We start from the raw sequence: 21,291 nt of genomic DNA, 5'->3' as shown, positions 1-21,291 counted from the left end.
TTGCTATTTATAACCACGGCGCAAGCCCCTGATTAGAGAAAATTCACCCATATGCTGATTGGAAATAAAAACTACGGCGCCGGGCCGCGACGCGACTGATCGTGTCATGGAAATATTTCACACGGCGTTGCCAGACTTGTGGCTGCCGAGGTAGTCGGGAGATCAGGGAGTCTACTCTCCGAATGAATTGTGGCAAGGGCGCGCTCAGATTTACATTACGACGCGGCGCCGCGATGCGAGTAACCGCGTCGTCGGGCAGTTTCATGCGAGTAGCGAAGGGTTAATACAGAAACTAAAGTTTTGGAAAATCATAGAAAATTCTGGAAAGTTATAATGAAAAAAAAAATGGACCCCTGTACGTCGGACCACGAAACACACAAGTTTTAAAAATTAGCGGCATTCTGTTACCCCTTAAGGGGAAAACAATCATGCGAACAAACAAGTAAAAATATTTGCACAACCCTCTATACACCCCTAAATAGAATTTTTCGCTAGCTTCAGATTCATGTTTTCGATGATTTGTTTTTTTGGTGGAGTCAATGTCACGTTATCGCTGTGATAATTGTTAAGTATCGATTGGGGAAGGATATTTGTGGTAAAAGTGGTCAGATCTGTGGTAAATTACTGGGTTTTGTAATGACTTTTGGGAGAAATGTGCCTTTTGCGATAGGAAAACTCATCTTTTTTTTTTATTGAAAGAAGGAAAGTGTGCATTCATGTCAGAGATCGCCGAATGAATCGTTTCCTTTAGTCACTTGTCATCATCGTATTAATGGTTAATAAATAAAATACAATTCTGATTAGTTTTGTCGTCGCTAGTGGGACGAAATTCATTTTTCATTATATTAATAGTTATTGAAAAAATAAAATTCATTGTTAATTATCTCGGTTTTGAGTAATAATGATTGCTTTAATTTTCGTTATTTACTCAACGCAATCCTTCAGATTATATCCATATCAAAAGATTTGTTTTTACGTCAACACATGAACAGTTTTGCGCAAATGATGTTTTCGTAATTAAATAATTTGCAGTCACAATTTGTTCATCAATAGTTTAATGAAAATATTGACGATCAATATGATCCACTATTTGATAAATTGAAATATTTCAGATTTCATAATTTATTGTTATCGTAATGAGAATTATCCAAATGTAATTGGTTAATTACCAAATTAAAAATCTTCAAATACGATAATTAATTACTACATTATTGAAATAATTATAATAATTGAAATTGTCAATTGCTCATTTATAATGTAATGAAAAATATTTTCTCGTTATTACTCATTAATCTAATAATATACAGTTTTGGTGAAAGTATTATCGAAAGTTATATTATTCCCGATCTCTGCTTGATGTTCATTTCTGACAGCAAAACTTGTTTTTTTTATTGAAGAAGGGAATTGTGCCTTGATGTCAGAGATCACCGAATGAATGATCTCTTCTTTATTCACTTTTAATTATCATATTAATGATTAATGAATAAAATAAAATTCTGATTACTGATGAAATCGTGAATGAATTCTGATTCTGTAATCAATAATCAAACTAGATTCATTTTTCACTATAATATTAATGGTTATTGAAAAGAAATTAATTGTTAATTATTTTTGTTTTGAGTAATGATACTGGCTTTAATTGTCATTATTTACTCAACGCAATCCTTCAGATTAAATCCATATCGAAAGGTTCGTTGAGGTTTGATAAATTTATTTTGATATCAACACATGAACATTTTTACGCGAATCATGTTATCATAATGAAATAATTTGCAATCGCAATTTTTCATCAGTAGTTTAATGAATATATTGACGATCAGTATTATTCACTATTCAATAAATTAAAATATTTGGGGTTTCATGACTAATTGCTATCGTAATGAGGATTATCCAACGATAATTATTGGTCGATTAACAAATTGATTAATACATTACTGAAATAATTAAAATTCTCAATTACTCATTCATAATATAATGAAGAATAGTTTCTCGTCATTACTCATTAATCAACTAATATGTAATTTCGGTGAAATAATCATCGATCTCTGCTCGATGTTAACCGACATTGTTGAAAGAATCTCAATGAACTCTATAATTAGAAATACTAGGAGCTCAATAATCGAGTTGCCAAAATTGGCAGTAGCCGCAATAAGAATAACTTATTCATAATAATGTGATAATTTTAGTGCAATTTTATGAAACTCGGTGTACAACGTACTCAATTATACTTAATGTTGATATTTGATGTAAATTTATCGTGAACGTAACTTATCGGTCGTTCTCAATTCTCTCTTGCTCATTAAATAATTGACAGAAAAGAAAGCTCAATAAAGTAAAGACAAAAAAATGTTGAAAAAATTCATTTGTTTTCTTCATTTCTTCAGGCATTTTGGCTTTTCAGTTGTGCCTAGCGACTGCTGACGAAGGTAAGAGGCCGAAATTTCAGAGTGTCCGGACTATTTATCATAACAAACGTCTGCCCAAATTCTGGAAGAGCATCGAGTCCTCGAGTTTGCAGGAGCACTTCTCATTTCAGCTATTTTTTTCTCGTTATTTCTGGACTAAGACGATAACTCCTGCTTCAACTTAATTTCAGGGGAACTGAATACAGGACAGTTATAATTGTTAAATTGCCCCCCCTCCCCCTATCGATTATGATTCGCGTCACAGGACAGATGTTACCGTTCCCCCGAGTATTAATTTATTCTTTTCTTTCGACTTATTTTACCTGTGAGAGAGCGTGCGCGCCTGCGTGTGTTGCGTTTCAACCTCCTTGTGGAATCGATTTCCCCTCGTGGCTTTACGTAGTCACAACTGTACAAAACTAGACGAACTTGGATGGCACGAGAAAACGGTCAATGACTTCAGCCAACTTTCCCCCCCATAATTCACATGTATTGAAAAAAAAAAAATATTCGCAGAATTGTTCCAAAATTCCCGTCTAAAATTCCCAGAAAATTTGCATTGTCAACTCAAAAGTGCCGATGTCCATTGAAAAAAAAACTGATAGAAACCGTTAAAATAAAGAGGAGTTAGCATTAAAAAAAAAATCAATGGGAAAACATTCAGACAGGTTGTATTGATGCCCTCTTGTCTCTTATTTCCAGATACTATGTATCAAAACTTGCGATGCTGTCGCAGGATGACTGCAACGTTGATGAAATGAAGGTATTAGTGGACGGAGATACTGAACTCGTACTGAGTGAAACCCTACAGCCCAAAAATGACGAAAGCCTAGACGATATATTACCAAGTCAAATAGTCCAATGTGCCCTGTGTGGAGATGGTTTCATGAGTGAGAATGACCTAGCATTACACATAAAGACCCACGAGTCCCTTCAATCGCAGACAGACGACAATCAGGAGCTGATTGATAACGACATTGAGGATGAAAAAATAGTTTACGTTTGTGAGCACTGCGGCAAAAGCTTTACGACAACAGCAATGCTGCGTAAACACCAGCAACAGATGCACTCGCAGACGTCTGAGAAAGTTCACACTTGTGAAATGTGTGGATACAGCTCTGTGCACAAGCAGAATGTCATTAATCACATGAGAAGGCACAATCAGGAGTACAAGTATTGCTGTGAAATATGTGGGGCTGGTTTTTACGCCAGGAATATATATCTCGAGCACCAGTTGATTCACTCGAGGGAGAAGCCATTTCAGTGTGAAATATGCAATGCTACTTTCAGGTATCGCCAGGGCTTGAGGCTTCATGCCAAGCTCCATCAGCCGGACTATGTGCCACCCCAGAAGAAGCATCTCTGTGAACTATGTAACAAACGTTTCTCCAGGAAGCAGGTGTTGCTCGTCCACATGAGGACTCATGGGGGTGGTGGGCCACAGAATGAGTATGTCTGTCATATTTGTGGTAAGGCTGTGTCCAGCAAGACTTATCTGACTGTTCACGTGAGAAAGCACACTGGGGAGAAGCCTCATGTCTGCGATCTCTGTGGCAAGGGCTTCATATCCCAGAATTATCTCAGTGTTCACAGACGCACGCACACTGGGGAACGACCACATCAGTGCACACACTGCGAGAAGAGATTCACCCAGAGGACAACTCTCGTCGTTCATCTGAGGGGACACACCGGGGATCGACCCTATCCCTGCACCTTTTGCCAGAAATCATTCGCCTCGAAGACTATGCTCAATAGTCATCTCAAGACTCATGCGAAACAGAATGCCAGGGCACAGCAGGAGCAGATGATGAAGGAGGAACAGCTGCAGGATGGCTTTCAACATCTGCAGGAGACGCCCAATGATCATCTTACTCTGGAGGAACTTCAGTCTGAGGAGATTGCCGATGATATGCAGGAGCCGGCTCACACTACTGTACTTGAAAATGTCGCCGTTTTACTTCCTGGTTAGGGGTGGTGGGCGACACTCGCTTCATGCACGCACGGGGGTTTACGGGGTGGCCTCGGGGTTTAGGGAGTTTTATTTATTTTTACAACGAATTGCGCACAGGTGATTGCTTGGGAGAAACCGTCCGTCGTTGTTGAGTTGTTGAGGGGGGTTCATGCCGGGGAAGAAATTTTTTTTTGGAATTCAATTTGAAAACAAATCGGTGACGTAATTTTTTTGTATGATCATCAATTTTTGCTCATTAATTATGAAAATGGGGGAGATGCTCCTTGAAATTTATGCGTTTTTCTGTTAATGTGTTAAAAAATTTTTTGATCAAATATTGTGGATTTTTTTTTTATGATAAGTCTGTTTTCTTGCATTTTCCATTCTTCTGTGGAAATTTATTCATTCTAATTAGAATGAATTCGAAATGCATTTCTCCTTCATTTTTGGAAATTAAAAAACGAAAACTGGTAATCATATTCAAAAACTATTTCAAGAATTTTGTGTTTTCTGGAATTTGATTTCAAAAACAAAACAGGGGAGTAAATGTTTTTTGAAATTTCTTCGTTTATCAAAATCTTTATTAATGTGTTGAAAATTTTGTTGTTCAAGTACTGTGGAATTTTTTTTATTTATGAATGGTACATAACTCTGGTGTTCCCTCATTTTCCATTCTTCTATGGAAATTTATACAGTTTAATTCAAAATGCATTTTCTCCTCCATTTTTCAAAATTAAAAAGCGAAAATTGTTAATCATATTCAAAAAACTATTTAAAAAATTTGAACCTTGAGGATTTCTTTCAAGTTGAATTTTGGGTTACAAAGAATTGAAATCTGTAATTTTAAACAACCGAAGACAATTTCCATCGAAATCGAATTCCTGTAAATAGTAGTACTCTTAGAAATTCTTCTAAAAACGATTTTTTTTTTCGGAGTGAACCTGCCCTAATGTTGTGATCTAATTTTTCTGGAGTCGAGGGGAATGAATTTAATCTATTCCACTTTATCTGATGATAAAGTTCTCAAATCTCGATTTTTTTCTAATCGAGTCATTCGTTTCTATGATAGACCCCCAGTTAATGGAAAAAAAATGAAATTAACTTCAGGGAAAATTTAAAAATGACATGAACGTTTTATTTTTATATTGTTTTTTCAACTAAAAACAAAGAGAAACGTTTCCCGAGTTGATTCATTCCTCTCAACAGAAAATATTTTCACATCAAGAATAACAGTAGTTTGATTTAATCTAGAGCAGCTTCAGTATTTTTCTCATTTATTCTCATTTATATTCTGTTGAATAAGAAAATCATCTCGTGCACAAGAATGCCTGCCTCTACTAGAATAATTGAATGTTAAACGTGTGTCAGTGTGTGTACATAGAAAATATCGATGATATTGATGGAAAATAAAACTGTGCCTTAGTTAAACGTGATTACGATAATGCGTAAGAATGAGCAAACGAACTTAATTAGATGAAACATGGAATAGTGATTTAGGCATTTGAACCTGGGTGTATTTTATCTCGACTTTATTTTTTATTTAGGGAATTTGTAGAGCAGGTCATACGTGAAAACCCATCGGTTGGGTGAGGGAACATTCCATGGAGGAGATTAATTACATAATTCTGTATCGAATACGTTTTGTCGTACTGCAGAGAGGCAACTCTAATCGCATAAGTGCAATTGTTTAGGGTAGGTTTTTCAGGCTAATGTTAAGGGATGATGCACCAATAACTTTCATGTTTTTTTTTAATGAACGAGTTGATATGAGAGAATTTGGAATACTTTAACACAGACACAGCATTCCCGCGACAAAATGATGAACTGTAATCCCCACATTCTTCAAATCGATTTTGACTACACTGATAGAAAAAATGATTTTTCCATCATTGGTTCAAATAAAATTCCCTTGATAAAACTAATTTTGTCTGTTAGTATTAGCCAGTTTTTAATGAATATCTCGCAATCTAAGGGAGATAGCAAAATTTTTGTCAATACCTTTTTTGTAGCTCTTAATTCGCTCTACAAAAAAGGTCATTACAAAAATTTCGTTATCACCCTTCGATTCGGAGATATTCTACAAAACTCGGCTGAGGTAAAAAAATAAAATTCCAATTATTTTTGTAATTAATCCCCAAATAAAATCCATTTTTGATTATCTTAGTGAAAATATTGAAGATCAATATTATCCACTGTTCGATTAATTGAAATATTTCAGATTTTGTTATTAATTGTTATTCTAGTGAGGATTATTTCAATAAATTATCGTATTTATTGAATAATTGAAATTGTCAATTGCTCGTTCATAATATGATGAAAACTATTCTCTTGTTATTCCTCATTAATTAAGTAATGTAATTTTGGTGAAAATATTATGGAAAATAATGTTCCATTCCAATTAAACATTGTGCATTTTGAATTTCATACGGTACAATTCAAACTTGTAAATGCTGCAAAATGATTTAATGTGTGGAATTCTACGTGTTCAGTTCACGTATTTGCAACAATAAAAACCACGAAAACCACGAAATTACACTGAGAGAAAAACAGAAATTCTCAAACAAATCTTGTTTGGACCCAACAAATCGCAAGAAATCACAAAAATGGAAAAAAACAGCTTTTTGTTTGAAAATCTCAAAAATGAAAAATCCCCATCCGCTTTCAACAACAACTGAATATTTAGCTAACGAGCTGGATCGTTTACCAACAAACATTATGTCTCTAAGTCACAAGATCACCATCACATCATCATTATTATTTTATTTAGGAATTAATTTACTATCTGTAATTGTTGAACAGCCGGAATGAACAATTATTGTCCCTTATTTCGCATAAAATGAACATTTTTGGGGAAATTATTCGGCAAAATACGTATTAGAGTATTGAATAACGACATTTGACAATAGACATTTCTCGCTTGCACAGAGAATATAAATTTTTGGGAACAACAAAATCTATTTTTGCAATAAAAATATTTAAAATGGTCCGAATTGCATTTTATTTTATTTATATTTTGTAATTTTCAACTTGACACAAGACTTGTTCGAGAAAATATTCCTGTTCTCTCACTGTATAAAAGATGTTTGAATCCAAAAGATCACACAGATGAGTAAAAAAAGGGATTTCATCGTGTTGAAAGGGCCATTTCGTCATGAGAATGCTGTGTCAGTGTCAAAGCACTTCAAAAAATATTACTACTGAATGATATTGATGAGAATACCGATTGTAATGAATTTCTCAAGAGAATTGTGATGATTCTATTCTGTTAATTATCTTAATGCTTGAGAGCTTATGAAGGTGGAGAATAAAAACGCCAGAATTGCCGCTAAAATTCGAGAGTTGATTATTCTGTCCCGCTCATCTGCTCTGAACTGATGTACTCCCGTCCCGAGGGCATTTTCAATCTCCCACCTTCAGGGATTCTCAGACGTGCTACAAAACTTCACCAGAATTCTATGTAAAGTAATTTTGAATAAAGTACATTATATACTTTTCAATAAATCTCTTCCTCTAATTTCACCCTCGAAAGCCCCCAATCACCCCAAGTTTTCGAACTGACGAGAGAAGAACGAAAAAAAAAAGAACCAAAGCCAATAGAAAATACGAAAAACGAAGAGTTTCAACAATGAAAACAGAGAAAATTTTTTAAATTTCAGATCCAGAATCAAAGAAGAGAAAGTAACAGACTCAGAAGACAGTAGTCGTGAGTTAAAACTAATCAAAGTAGCTGATGTGCAGAAACCCCCACTGCAGATACCAAAACTCCAGCCACTGACACAAAAATCCCAGCCACAGATTCAACAATTTCAGCTTTTAATTCTTAATCCCCACGTGCTCTTTCAGCAATCCCAGCAACAGCTCAAAGAGCCCCAACAACCGGTCAAAAAACTCCAGCAAGAGACTCCAAAACCCGAACTTCCGCTCCCAAAGCTCGTAAAAATTCGCAAACGAAAGCGCCGAACCCCATCCCCAGAAAATCGCGAGGACAACAAGTGCACAATCTGCAATAAAACATTCAAAAGAAAGCTGTACCTAAATTACCACATGACGAGACACAATTCATCGTTGACGTGTCACATATGCAACGAGAAAATGCCCTCGAAATATTACCTAGAGCTTCACGTGCGCAGGCACAACAAGGAGTACACCTCCTTCTGTCCAGTTTGCAATAAAGGTTTCTACATAAGGGCCTCCATGGAGTACCACATGTCCAAGCATTCAGACGAGAAGCCCTTTCACTGTGAAATCTGTAAGAAGGGGTTTGGCAATAAAGTTTATCTGGGTAAGCACATGGCTATTCACAAACCACCGCCTGTGGGGGAGAAGATCACATGCAGTGTCTGCGATTACTCGACAAATCGCAGTGATTATTATAAGAAACACATGCGAAAGCACACTGGGGAGAGCAAAAAGCCCTGTAAATTCTGCGGGAAACTGATAACTAGGAGCTACATGACGGTGCACGTTAGGACTCACACTGGGGAGAAAAACGAAATGTGCGAATTTTGTGGGAAAACTTTCAGCTCCAAGGCGTATCTGGTAACACACAGGAGGACACACACTGGAGAACGGCCTTTTGAGTGCAAAATTTGTAAAAAGAGGTTCACGCAGAGGGAATCGGTGACTGTTCATATGAAGATTCATCAAAGAAAGAATAATAAATCCTGAGGGAGGACTTTTTGAATGATATTTTCATTATAATTATTTGTTTTAATGAAAAATAAACGTGTTATGTTCTTAAGTCGAATTAAATTGAATTCTATCCCTGATCGTGAATTCATCAGTTGTTTCACATGCGAAATAACAGCGGATAGAGTAAAAAACGGTTTACGGGGCTCGTTAAGACTCACATTGAGGAGGAAAACGAATTGTGCGAATTTTGTGGGAAAACTTTCAGCTCCAAGGCGTATCTGGTGACACACAGGAGGACACACACTGGAGAACGGCCTTTTGAGTGCAAAATTTGTAAAAAGAGGTTCACGCAGAGGGAATCGGTGACTGTTCATATGAAGATTCATCAAAGAAAGAATAATAAATCCTGAGGGAGGACTTTTTGAATGATATTTTCATTATAATTATTTGTTTTAATGAAAAATAAACGTGTTATGTTCTTAAGTCGAATTAAATTGAATTCTATCCCTGATCGTGAATTCATCAGTTGTTTCACATGCGAAATAACAGCGGATAGAGTAAAAAACGTTTTACGGGGCTCGTTAAGACTCACATTGAGGAGAAAAACGAATTGTGCGAATTTTGTGGGAAAACTTTCAGCTCCAAGGCCTATCTGGTGACACAAAGGAGGAGACACACTGGAGAACTACTTTTTGAGTGTAAAATATGTAACAAGAGGTTCACGCAGAGAGAATTGGTGGCTGTTTATATGAAGATTCATCAAAGAAAGAATAATAAATCCTGAATGATAACTTGTTAAATGCTACATTTTAATCATAATTATTTGTTCCAATGAAAAATAAACTTGTTATATTCTTGAACCGACTTCAATTCAATCATATCCCTGATCACTGAGTTCACAGGTAGTGTCACGTGTGAAATTACAGTGTGGAGAGCAAAAAGCTCGGTGATTTCTGTGAAAAAAATCGATGAATAAAAGCTATTGATCGACATACAGCAGAACTCACTGCAAAATGACTTTTTGAGTGAGAAATATGTAACAAGAGGTTCTAACAGAGAGAATCAGTGCCTGTGGACGAAGATCCATCAAAGAAAGGACAAACCCTGAATGAAAGCTTTTCAATTATATTTTTATTATAGTTATCTCTTCGAATAGAAAATAAATGTGTTATTCTTAAATCGAGTTGAATTCACTCCTTGACCACTGAGTTCCAGAGGTAGTTCAGTATGTAGAATTGCCTAATTAGTCATAATTAAAAGCTACTCGACGACACCGAGGAGAACTCACACTGGAGAACAACCTTTTGAGTGAAAAATATTACAAGATGTTCTCGCAGGGAGAACCAGTGCCTATCCACAAGAAGATTCATCAAAGAAAGGATAATAAACCCTGAATGAAAGCTTTTCAATTAAATTTTTATCGCAATTATCTCTCCCAATAGTAAACAAATGTGTTGTTTTTAAATCGACTTAAATTCAATTGCCTCGATCACTGAGTGCCAGAGGTAGTTCCAGTATCTAAAATTAACAGTGAAGAACAACTTTTAAGTGAAACCTATGTACCCAGAGCTTCGCAGAGAGAATCAGTGCCTGCTCACACGAAGTTCATCACAGAAAGAATAACAAATCCTGAATAAACCCCTTCCAAATGCCATTTTACTCACAATTACGTGTTCCATTGATAAATAAATGTGTTATATAGTCCAACCGTATTGAATTCACTTCTCTCCCCGATCACTGAGTTCCAGAGGTAAACGAAGAGAAAAAAAATCCCACAATCCCCCAAAAAAAATAGGTAATAACTGAAAACAATAAGATCAATTCCCCAGAGTTCCCCTGGCATTCACGAAATTTATCATTTCCAGATGCCTACGAGAGGAGGACCTAATATACTCTCAACCCGAGTCATTAAACGTAGAATACCAGTTGTACACGATAGAAACAGACGCTGAAGACACTGAGCTGTACGAAATTATTCAAAACAACGAGGATATCGACTTGACTGAAGCCTGTGTAATCGATCCCCTGCCGTCGTCTGGGTCTCAGGCGTCCCCCAAGCCCTCCGAGCCTCCCCCCCGACCGAGGATAGTGACATACGAGTGCCCTAACTGTCCGAAAAAATTTCGAAAACGACAGCAGTACACAAGACACTTGAGAACGCACGACGATTCATCAGGAGGCGCTTGCCCTCAGTGTGAGCGTCAGTTCCCGGACGATGAGAAGCTCCAGAAGCACATGATCAAGGCTCACCAGAACGACAGGCCCTTTCCCTGTCAGCTCTGTGGGAAGGCCTTCAAGACCGAAGAATTCTTGAAAGTCCACACGAAACAGCACAACAAGAGATTCACCTGCGACGTCTGTGGCATCTCCAAGGTCTCGGGTTATGACCTACGTCTGCACAAGAAGAGACACAATCAGGAGTACACAACCTTCTGCGGTATATGCCACAAGGGATTCTACACGAATCAGACCCTGGAGAGACACGTGCTAACTCACACTGGGGAAAAGCCATTTATCTGTAAAATATGCAACAGCGCTTATGCCAGTGCAGCTTATCTCAGTACTCACGTTAAATCCCACTGGATCCAGAGGGAAAAGCACAAGTGCAATGTCTGTGATTTCGAGAGCCACTGGAAGGCTGCGCTGAAGGTGCACATGAAGATACACACTGGGGACAATCAGTACACCTGCGACACGTGTGGAAAATCAGTCTCCAGTAAGACTTATCTCAGGATTCATATGAGAATTCATACTGGGGAAAAACCTCATGTCTGTGAGATTTGTGGGAGGGCTTTCAGTGTTAAGAAGTACTTGATGGTGCATCTGAGGACGCACACTGGGGAGAAACCGTACGAGTGCAGAGTATGCCAGAAGAGATTCTCGCAGCAGGGAAGTTTAAATTCACACGTGAAGTTGCATAATGAGAGGATTTAGAGGGATTACATGATAAGCTTCCTTGTTATTTTGTGGTCGAGTCTCTGCTGACATTTGCCAATTATTTAGCATTCCCCTGAGGATTACACCAGTGCAAGTGATATGTTTGTAAATATTTAGTCAGTATTTTCTACTTGATATCAATAAATCTATTGAACTTTAATCCGAGTTTATTAAATTGAATTGAATACGGAGATCTCGTCGATTTGTGGTATTTGAAGAGTTAGTTTTGTCGAAGAGGAAGGTACGTATGAGGTGAGTTGACCCTACCCCCTGTCCCATGTAACATTAGCCAAAAAAATCATCAGAAGAAAAACCTACAAAAAACGTAAAATGGACCGCTGTTAATCATGGCAGAGTGAAATTCAACGATTTTTCGTCTCATTTCAAAGGTATTTTTTCAGGATTGAAAATGAGATTTACTCAATTGAAATCCTACCATTTGGTCGGGAGACATGGATCATTTGAGGTCCATTTTACCTCACCTTCCCTCAAAAAAAAAAAAAAAACAAACAGTCTAAACACGAAATTCCCCTGAGCAATAATTTTTACCAGAGCATTTCCTTTTTCTTTTTACAGAAAAGCCTCCCCCAAGTCGCTCTCTCCAAAGACCACGACCCCACCCCCACCGTCAAGCACGTACACCTGCAAAATCTGCCAAAAGCACTTCAAAACTAAAAGCCTGCTAGACGGCCACCAAGTGGCCCACAGCGATGCACGTCCCTACCACTGTGACATCTGCAACAAGTCGTTCAAGCGTACAAATACCCTGGCTGTTCACCGAAGAATTCACACGCGAGAGCGTAATTTCGTTTGTGACGTGTGCGGTCGCGCATTCACTCAAACATCTCAATTGGCGACTCATCAGAGACGTCACTTCGACAAGTACATGTGCCACTGCGAGCAGTGCGGCAAGGGCTTCTTCACGAATGCTGAATTGCACGGACACATGAACATAAAGCACGGAGCGAAGGAGCACGTCTGTCACTCGTGTGGCAAATCATTTCCGAATAATCACACGCTCGCTCGTCACCTCAAGATCCACGACCCCAACTTCAAGCCCATCAAGCACCAGTGCGAATTCTGCGGGAAGATATTTGCGTACAAAAATTCACTGGTGGTGCACGTGAAGTCACACACCGGAGAGAATAAATACGACTGTCATCTCTGTGGGAAGTCAGTGTCTTCTCGAGGATCTCTGCAGGATCACCTGAGACTTCATGGGGGTGAGAAGTCACTCGTCTGCGACGTCTGTGGGAAAGCCTTCCACAAGAAGACCACCCTCATCGTTCACAAACGAACACACACTGGGGAGAAACCGTACACCTGTGATAATTGTGGAAAGTGTTTCACTCAGCACTCGACACTCGTCATTCACAAACGATATCACACTGGCCAACGACCCTATCAGTGTGCCACCTGTGAAATGAGTTTTGTGTCTAAAGCTCTGTTGAATGCACACAGCAGAGTGCACGGTAGTGCCACAACTCTTGGGGACTGAGACGAGAATTTTCTACTGCGTGAAATGAATTATTTTTATACAAAAGTTACTGAAGTAATTAAACCATATTTTCATACCTGAAGCCATGAATTTTGCAAAAGAGAGGAGTAAAACCTGGAAATTGTATTTTTCGAAATAAAAACCATGAGTTTTAAGGACAAACCGAGCTAGTTCACCCCTAAAAAAATCCCAAGAAGACCATTAACATGATCCTCTATTTTTCCAGGCAAATCCCCAGGAACTTAAGTCCACTAAGTCTCTCAAACTGTATCAAAATCGCGAAGCAATTCGACTAAACTCCTAACACTGTAATTTTACTTTCAGATACGTGCAGGTGGCCCTAGCTCCATCGTGCGATTCACCCGAGGGACATCCCTCGACCCCTCCCAGCAATGTGCACCCAGAAGATCCCATAAAGACCGAGGAGTTCCAATGCCAAGAGGACATGCCCCTGGCATACCACTGCCAGCCCTGTGGTGTTTTCTTCCCCTCCCAAGACCTCCTGGAGACCCACAATCTGGAGCATCCCCACAAGCCCAAGCGAAAAAACACGTGTGACACCTGTGGACGAGTATTTCGCACTGCCCTCACCCTGAGAAAGCACATGAAGAAGCACACGACGAAGAAATCAAAATCCCAGGCCTCGAAGAAGGACAAAACCGAGGTTGAATTGGAGTGCGACACTTGCAAGAAGACATTTCGCCACAAGAGCAACTTCCAGAAGCACCTGCTGAGGCACACGACAGGGGATTTGTCCTGCAAACACTGCGACAAGAAGTTCAGACTGTACAGGGACCTCACGAGGCACGAGAAGACCCACTTCTTTCCCAGCTACATGTGCAAGGAGTGCGATTACGAGACGACAGTCCTCGCTGCACTGAGTATTCACATGTCCAGGCACACAGATAAGGCCAATCTTCCCTTCAAGTGTCACGAGTGTGACAAAAGATTCAGAAAAGCTATCGATCTCCAGGAGCACTATAACATTCACTCCGGGGACAAACCCTTCGTCTGCCAGGTCTGTGGGAGTGCATTTTACCTCAAGAGACAGCTCTCCGCCCACTGCAGGAGGAATCACCCTGAGATGAAGGCGAATAAAGTCACTAGTACTGCTTGCGATATCTGTGGGAGAGTTCTGGCCACGAAGAGGTCCCTCTTCAGGCACAAGGAGAGCCACAACCCCACGAAGTTGTACCTCTGTGACTTCTGTGGGAAGAGCCTCAGCTCTGCTGAACACCTGAAGAAACACAGGAGGATTCACACTGGGGAGAAGCCTTACGTGTGCGATATCTGTGGAAAGGGATTCACTGATTCGGAGAATCTCAGGATGCACAGGAGGGTGCACACTGGTGAGAAACCTTACAAGTGCGATCAGTGTCCCAAGGCCTTCTCCCAGAGGAGCACCCTGACGATACACAGGAGGGGACACACTGGGGAGCGTCCGTATGTCTGTCAAATTTGCCACAGGGGATTCTCTTGTCAGGGAAATCTGACTGCTCATCAGAAGAGTACTTGTGTTTAAAGAGGAAAGGAGAGGAGAGAATTTTAATACGAGGGGATGGAAACAATTTGGTATACAGATGAGGCAGATTTTTCTCTCCAGTGCCACGACTGTGACAAAACATTCAGAATAGTGTGGAAAAGGATTCACAGATTTGCCACAGATGATTCTCTTATCAGAGAAATCTCACTGCCCACCAAAAGAGAAGCAACTTGTGTTTAAAGAGAAAAAAGTGAAGAAGAATTAATTAATTTTTTTAAAAACTTTTGGGATTATTTGTTATACGATTCAGTGAACGCAATAATTTAAATGTTGATAGAACAATTATTTGTGGAAGTGATAGTGTTGAATTAATGGCGAGACTTTCGAGCCAATTTTTATTGAAAAATAGTTGATCGTTCATCTCTGTTCTGTTCTGGTTGTTGCAACTGTTGGGGAATGAACAGATAAGTGTCTTTAATGTTTACGATTTTCGTTGCATTATCCATGAAATATCAATCTCAATCACAATGCCATCTGTTCACTCCTCAACATTGATAAGTCAACGTCGAGTCCATCGCATAACAATGTATTCACCTAAAATACTCCAAATAAACAAATTTTATATATTTGATCACCAGATAAATTCACTGACTCCCCCAGCTCGAGTTACAGCCACCCCCAGCTCTCATCCAGCCCCAAAAAACTAGTAAGTAAAGCCTTCTCTAAATACTAAAAGCCACTAAAAATCAGGATTAATCATCTTCTCCTTGATTTTCAGCCTCTACCTCCACCAAACTTGAAAATGTCACCAGGTCTCGCCCAGACTCGTCTCAAAGCCCTCCCCCGAGCCAAAAGCCCCCAAAACTAACTCTCCAAGCTCACCCCCCACTAGTACATAAAACCCCCTGAAGCCACTGAGAATCTCCTAACCACCGAATATTTTGTTTCAGACACGTAATGTTGGACACAATAGCCCATTCCTCCCCTGCTGAGTACCGAGTGGTTGTGGTCTGCAAGCCATCAGGCGAGAAGACAACCTCCCTGATCCTCGGTGACAAAGAAATAGCCCGAAACATCCCCCTGATGTTGCCAACTAAAGATCCACTCTGCACTCGTGAACAGATGATGGAGGCAACAGTCGAGTGCCCCATTTGTCACCGTAAATTTGCTGATCGTGCTGCTGTCGACAAGCACACATCGTCAGCCCACAAATCCGCCTACAAATGCAAGCACTGTGACACATGTTTCTTCACTCAACAAGCACTAGACCAGCACATGGCGACGCACAAGCATCCCCTGGTGTTTCCCTGCCCCCAGTGCAAGAAAAAATACAAGAGACGAGATGGCCTCAATCTCCACATTGTCAGGGCACACAGCAAGATCGAGGCGAAATTCACCTGCGACGACTGTGACAAATTATTTCAACTCAAAGCTGATCTACTTGCCCACATGAGTCGTGCCCACATGCTGCAGGAGTGCAGATTTTGCCACAAAATTGTCAAAGACCTGAAGAACCACGAGGACGCACACAAGAAGAAAAATGCTGACATTATCGATGAGAACTGCGATCTCTGTGGGCAGAGATTCAGGTCAAAAGCCAGGTACGACACTCACCGGAAAAAACACAAGGACGGGAGGAATCTTGAGTGCAAAGAGTGTGGACTCGTTTTCCCGGGGCATCGTGCCCTCATCAATCACAGGGACAGGGAGCACAGGTCGGGGACAACATGTGAAATATGCAAGAAAGTTTTCTACTCGATTACCAATTACTATCAACACGTTCTCGTTCACGCTGGCATAAAGCCGTACAAGTGTGACGTTTGCTCAGAGAATTTCAGCCAGAGAACGAGCTTGAAGAGACACAGGGAGAGGCACGAGGGACCACTCCCACCATTCGACGAAGTTACCAGGATTGCACACCTTGCGAAGGAGTATCTTGATACGTTATAAGTGTTTTTGGGATTAATAAATTGGATGACGTTTAACGAAGTTCACAAAGTGTGGTTAATTATTTTTGTTTATGAAGAGATAGAGATGAAGAGTCTGTGGGAAATTGTGGAATTGTTCGTTTTGTTTTTCAATCCTCGAGTGCTTGAGATGTATCAGTAGATTGGACGTTGGTGTAACCTGTCCCTGTGAACTCTATGAACCACCTGATCGAAGTTCTAATTTCATTGCAGATGCCAGGACGATTTAGTCCGTGATAACGAGCCTCTCGCAACCAGAATATCCCAGCAGTCACCAAAAACCGAACCGAAGAAGCCCACAAGGGCCAAGAATATTGTCATAACGAGCGTCATACATCTCCCGAGGACAACTCCAAAGCCTTTGCTACGACCGCCACCACCTGCTGAAGTAATTTCAGAAGAGGATGTGCCAGCTAAACCCCACGAGTGTGAATTGTGCCCAGCGAGCTTCGACAGACGCAGTAAACTCCTGAATCACATGTTCAAACACAGTGACTCGCGCCCCCACAAGTGCACGGTGTGCAATAAATCTTTCAAGACCCCGAAGTACCTGGTGAGGCACATGGAGGTGCATCAGGAGCCTGAGGAGCTCTTCGAGTGCGAGGAGTGTGGATTCCTGGCTAAATCCAAGTCCTATCTGAAGATTCATTTAATCAGAAAGCACACAGAGGACTGGAGCTTCACCTGTAAACTATGCGGGAAAATGTTCAAGATCCAGGGGGACTACACGACCCACATGAAGGATCACGATGTGGACTCCTGCATCTGCGACATCTGTGGAAAATCCTACGCCAGCAAGAGCTCTCTCTACTTCCACAAACACTACAAACACAAGACCAGAGTCAAAGAGTTTGAGTGCAGTGTCTGCAAGAAACGTTTCAAGAGCCAGAAGAATCTGGACAGTCACACTGAACTCCACAGGATGACCTTCGTGTGTGAACACTGTGGCATGAGGTTCAACTGCAAGTATGGACTGACAAAGCACCTGAAGACTCATACCAGTGATAAATTGTATCTCTGCACAGTTTGCAACAAGAGCTTTAGCTGTTTGACCTCTCAGAAAATTCATCTGCTGACGCATGTGGGGGAGAGACCGTACGTTTGTGATGTCTGTGGAAAGAGTTTCACTCAGCGAACTCCAATGATGCTGCACAGGAGGAAACACCCTGGGGTACATCCCCCTCTGCCTCCTGTGAGAATCTCGGGACTCCTTGGAAATATGAGGGGGGCCATTGTGGATAGAGACGACTAAAGTGGGGGGAGTGTGTGACTATTGAAATTTAATGAATATATCAGAGATCAGAGATATTAATAAATAAATTCCTCAGCTACAGTGGGTTTGAATCATTGCAGGATCATTAACATTCACTCACCACCTCATTTCGTTAATTTAGGATTGTTCCATCGTTCGTTCCACGTTTAAAGTGATTTTTCATAATTTAATGATGACTGTGATAAGTTGATAAAGAGCTTGGGCCTCTGACTAAACACACGACCTAATAATTAATTATTTTCTCCATGTTTTCTTCATCGTTTGAGTGACCCCGTATGTTCTGACATAATAATGTTATTCTTTTCTATGGAATAAATACAGAAATTGATTACTCCACTGGTTTATTGAAGGTTCATATCGTCAATCTCCTCATTCTGCTCGAATCCCCGATTTTTCAAGACCGATAAGTGCATGAAACGGAAATTTGTGACTCGTCCTTAGAAATTGTCATCTGAGCCTGGATTACGTGTCAACCGTTTTATAATAATCAAGTCTTCCATTTAACATCTATTTTACTTTCTCTCTTTTTAGGATACACACGGGGATAATCTCAGAAGAATCTAAAGAAAATATTGAACCCGTCCATTCTTCTGGACAATCTACAAGTGATAAACAAAATATCCAAGAATTGATTAAAAGAGAGAATATGAATCCAGTGGTGCTACTCAGTGATATTTTCACACATTGGGATCACGATGAAGAATTGAGGACTCTCGACGAGTTGCCTCTATCAAAACGAAAAGTGTTGGGAGAATTTTCGAGGAATATTAAAGTGAAACGTGAGAGGATCGATATATCTTCAAAAATCCCAGGAATTCTTTCGAAATTGAAACGAGAAGATGAAGAAATTGTGGATGTATATGACAAGATGTTGTCCCCAGATATTGACATCAAGCTGGAGATGTCAGAAGACGAATGGACCCCGCAGATGTCTTCGAACCCTAGGAGAACGAAGAAGGGAAGAAACCTGGAACTAGAGTCAAAAAATCCAGTGATTGCAGCAGAAAGACAGAAAACAATCGATTCATCTGAAGGAAAGATTGAAAATCGAGTTGAAACCTCTTCAGAATCTCAGAGAGAAGAGTTACAAATTTTTTCTCCTCCCCCAGGGGACAGAACTCCCCCGAGAGTCCCCACCCCCACCCCTCCAACTCCCCCTGTGGAGTCTCTTCCATGTTCTCCATCCAAAGCCGCCACCAGAAAACGAAGAAATTCAACGAAGAAGACGTCCCTCGACGAGATATTCCTGGAGGACTACGAGAACATAATGCCAGGGGATCTCGACGCCCGTGCCCTCTCCTCCGAGGACGAGTGGGCCCCAGGTATACCGTTGTCCCCTCAGAAGCCCTACAAAACCCACCGATCACTCGCAATATCTCAAAAGCCTAGGAGGAAGTCCCTCAAGGGCTTCGAGTGTGACGAGTGCAAGCGAGTCCTGTGTTCGAAGCAATCCCTGATGAATCACATCGACCGCAAGCACCTGAAGAACTTCTTGACGTACTACTGCCTCTACTGCGAGTTCAAAACCACCCACAACAGCTCTCTGCGCAACCACATGGCGAGAAAACACGGCAATCAGTCCTACGAGTGCAACTACTGCAAGAAAAAATTTTGTTCAAAGCACGACGTGAGGGTTCACATTGGCATTCACACGTGCAGCCCTCAGACCTGCCAGGTTTGTGGCACAGTCTGCAAGAATGAAGCAACTCTCAGGAAGCACATTCACAAGATGCACACACAGAAGTTCTTCGAGTGCGACGTAAAAGGCTGCAACAAATCATTCATCTCTGAAGTGAGATTTAACAATCACAAGATGAAGCACTCCGACACATTCGAGTGCAATTTTTCGTGTGGAGAGTGCAATACGAAATTCCCGACTAATCAGATGTTGAATTATCATCTGGAGAGTGTTGATCATCTCAGGAGGCACCACTGGACGAAGAGGAGACGTGATAATCCTTCGAATAATAAATAACGTGATCTTTAGGATTAATGAGTTTATAAAATCATTTATCAACCTAGTGAGTTTGTTGAAGATTTTGATATTAATATTTTGAGAGTGTTTTTTCGTTTGTTGATTGGTTAAACCATTTAGTACGTTAATAGTTTCCTAATGGAGTTAATTTGTAGGAGAGAGTATTTTTCACGTTGCAGTCGAGCTTTATAATACTTCAATAAAACACCAAACTCTGCTGCAAGCAGTTGCGATAATTTTTTATGATTATATCGAGGCATCTATCGTTTGATAACTGAAATATGCATTGAAGGAGAGTGTATGAGACAGAAATGCCTGTCTGAGGATTGAAACAATGTGTAATTATCCATTATCCCTGCTTCTTCGCCCAATGGAACTCTCGACAATTCTTTGAATTATCATCTGGTGATTATTGATCATCTCAGGAGGCACCACTGGACGAAGAGGAGACGTGATAATCCTTCGACTAATAATTACGTGATCTTTAGGATTAATGAGTTTATAAAATCGTTTATCAACCTAGTGAGTTTGTTGAAGATTTTGATATTAATATTTTGAGTGTTTTTTCGTTTGTTGATTGGTTAAACCATTTAGTACGTTAATAGTTTCCTAATGGAGTCAATTTGTAGGAGAAAGTATTTTTCACGTTGCAGTCGAGCTTTATAATACTTCAATAAAACACCAAACTCTGCTGCAAGCAGCTGCGATAATTTTTTATGATTATATCGAGGCATCAATCGTTTGATAACTGAAATATGTATTGAGGTGGAGTGTATGAGACAGAAATACTTGGCTGGGGATTGAAACAATGCTAATTATACGTGACATCTTTGGAATGAACTTTGGAAGATGGAGAATAGAAATAAAGGGTGCAGTTACGTCATAAAAGAGTCTAATTCCAGTGCCTGCTTCTTCACTCAATGGAATTCTCGATACTTCTTTGAATTATCATCTCAAGAGCCACCACTGGATGGAGAGGTGACGTAATAATCCTTCGACTGATAAATAACGTGATCTTTAGGATTACTGAGTTTATAAAATTATTTATCAACCTAGGGAGTTTGTTGAAGATGTTGATATTAATATTTTAAGATTATTTTTCCGTTTATTGACTGATTAAACCATTTAGTACGTTAATAGTTTCCTAATGGAGTCAATTTATAGCAGAAA

At 40.0% G+C, this 21,291-nt stretch overlaps 2 protein-coding genes across 2 annotated transcripts in view; both read left to right on the top strand.

The window, feature by feature from the left end:
- The window catches only part of LOC107036016, a 42,988-nt gene that overhangs the window by 11,274 nt on the left and 10,423 nt on the right, over positions 1 to 21,291 (top strand). The gene's annotated exons all lie outside the window — the stretch shown is intronic.
- Positions 14,946 to 17,158, top strand: LOC107036018 (zinc finger protein 2). The gene is made up of 2 exons (XM_015253727.1): positions 14,946 to 15,612; positions 15,857 to 17,158. Exon 2 carries the CDS (start codon positions 15,864 to 15,866, stop codon positions 16,854 to 16,856), a length of 993 nt encoding a protein of 330 aa, XP_015109213.1. The 5' UTR covers positions 14,946 to 15,612; positions 15,857 to 15,863; the 3' UTR covers positions 16,857 to 17,158.

The sequence above is a fragment of the Diachasma alloeum genome, unplaced genomic scaffold (genome assembly GCF_001412515.2).
Source record: "Diachasma alloeum isolate Michigan unplaced genomic scaffold, Dall2.0 Dall_scaffold_00203, whole genome shotgun sequence".
Lineage (NCBI taxonomy): Eukaryota > Metazoa > Arthropoda > Insecta > Hymenoptera > Braconidae > Diachasma > Diachasma alloeum.
This window is presented reverse-complemented; position numbering and strand designations above follow the sequence as displayed.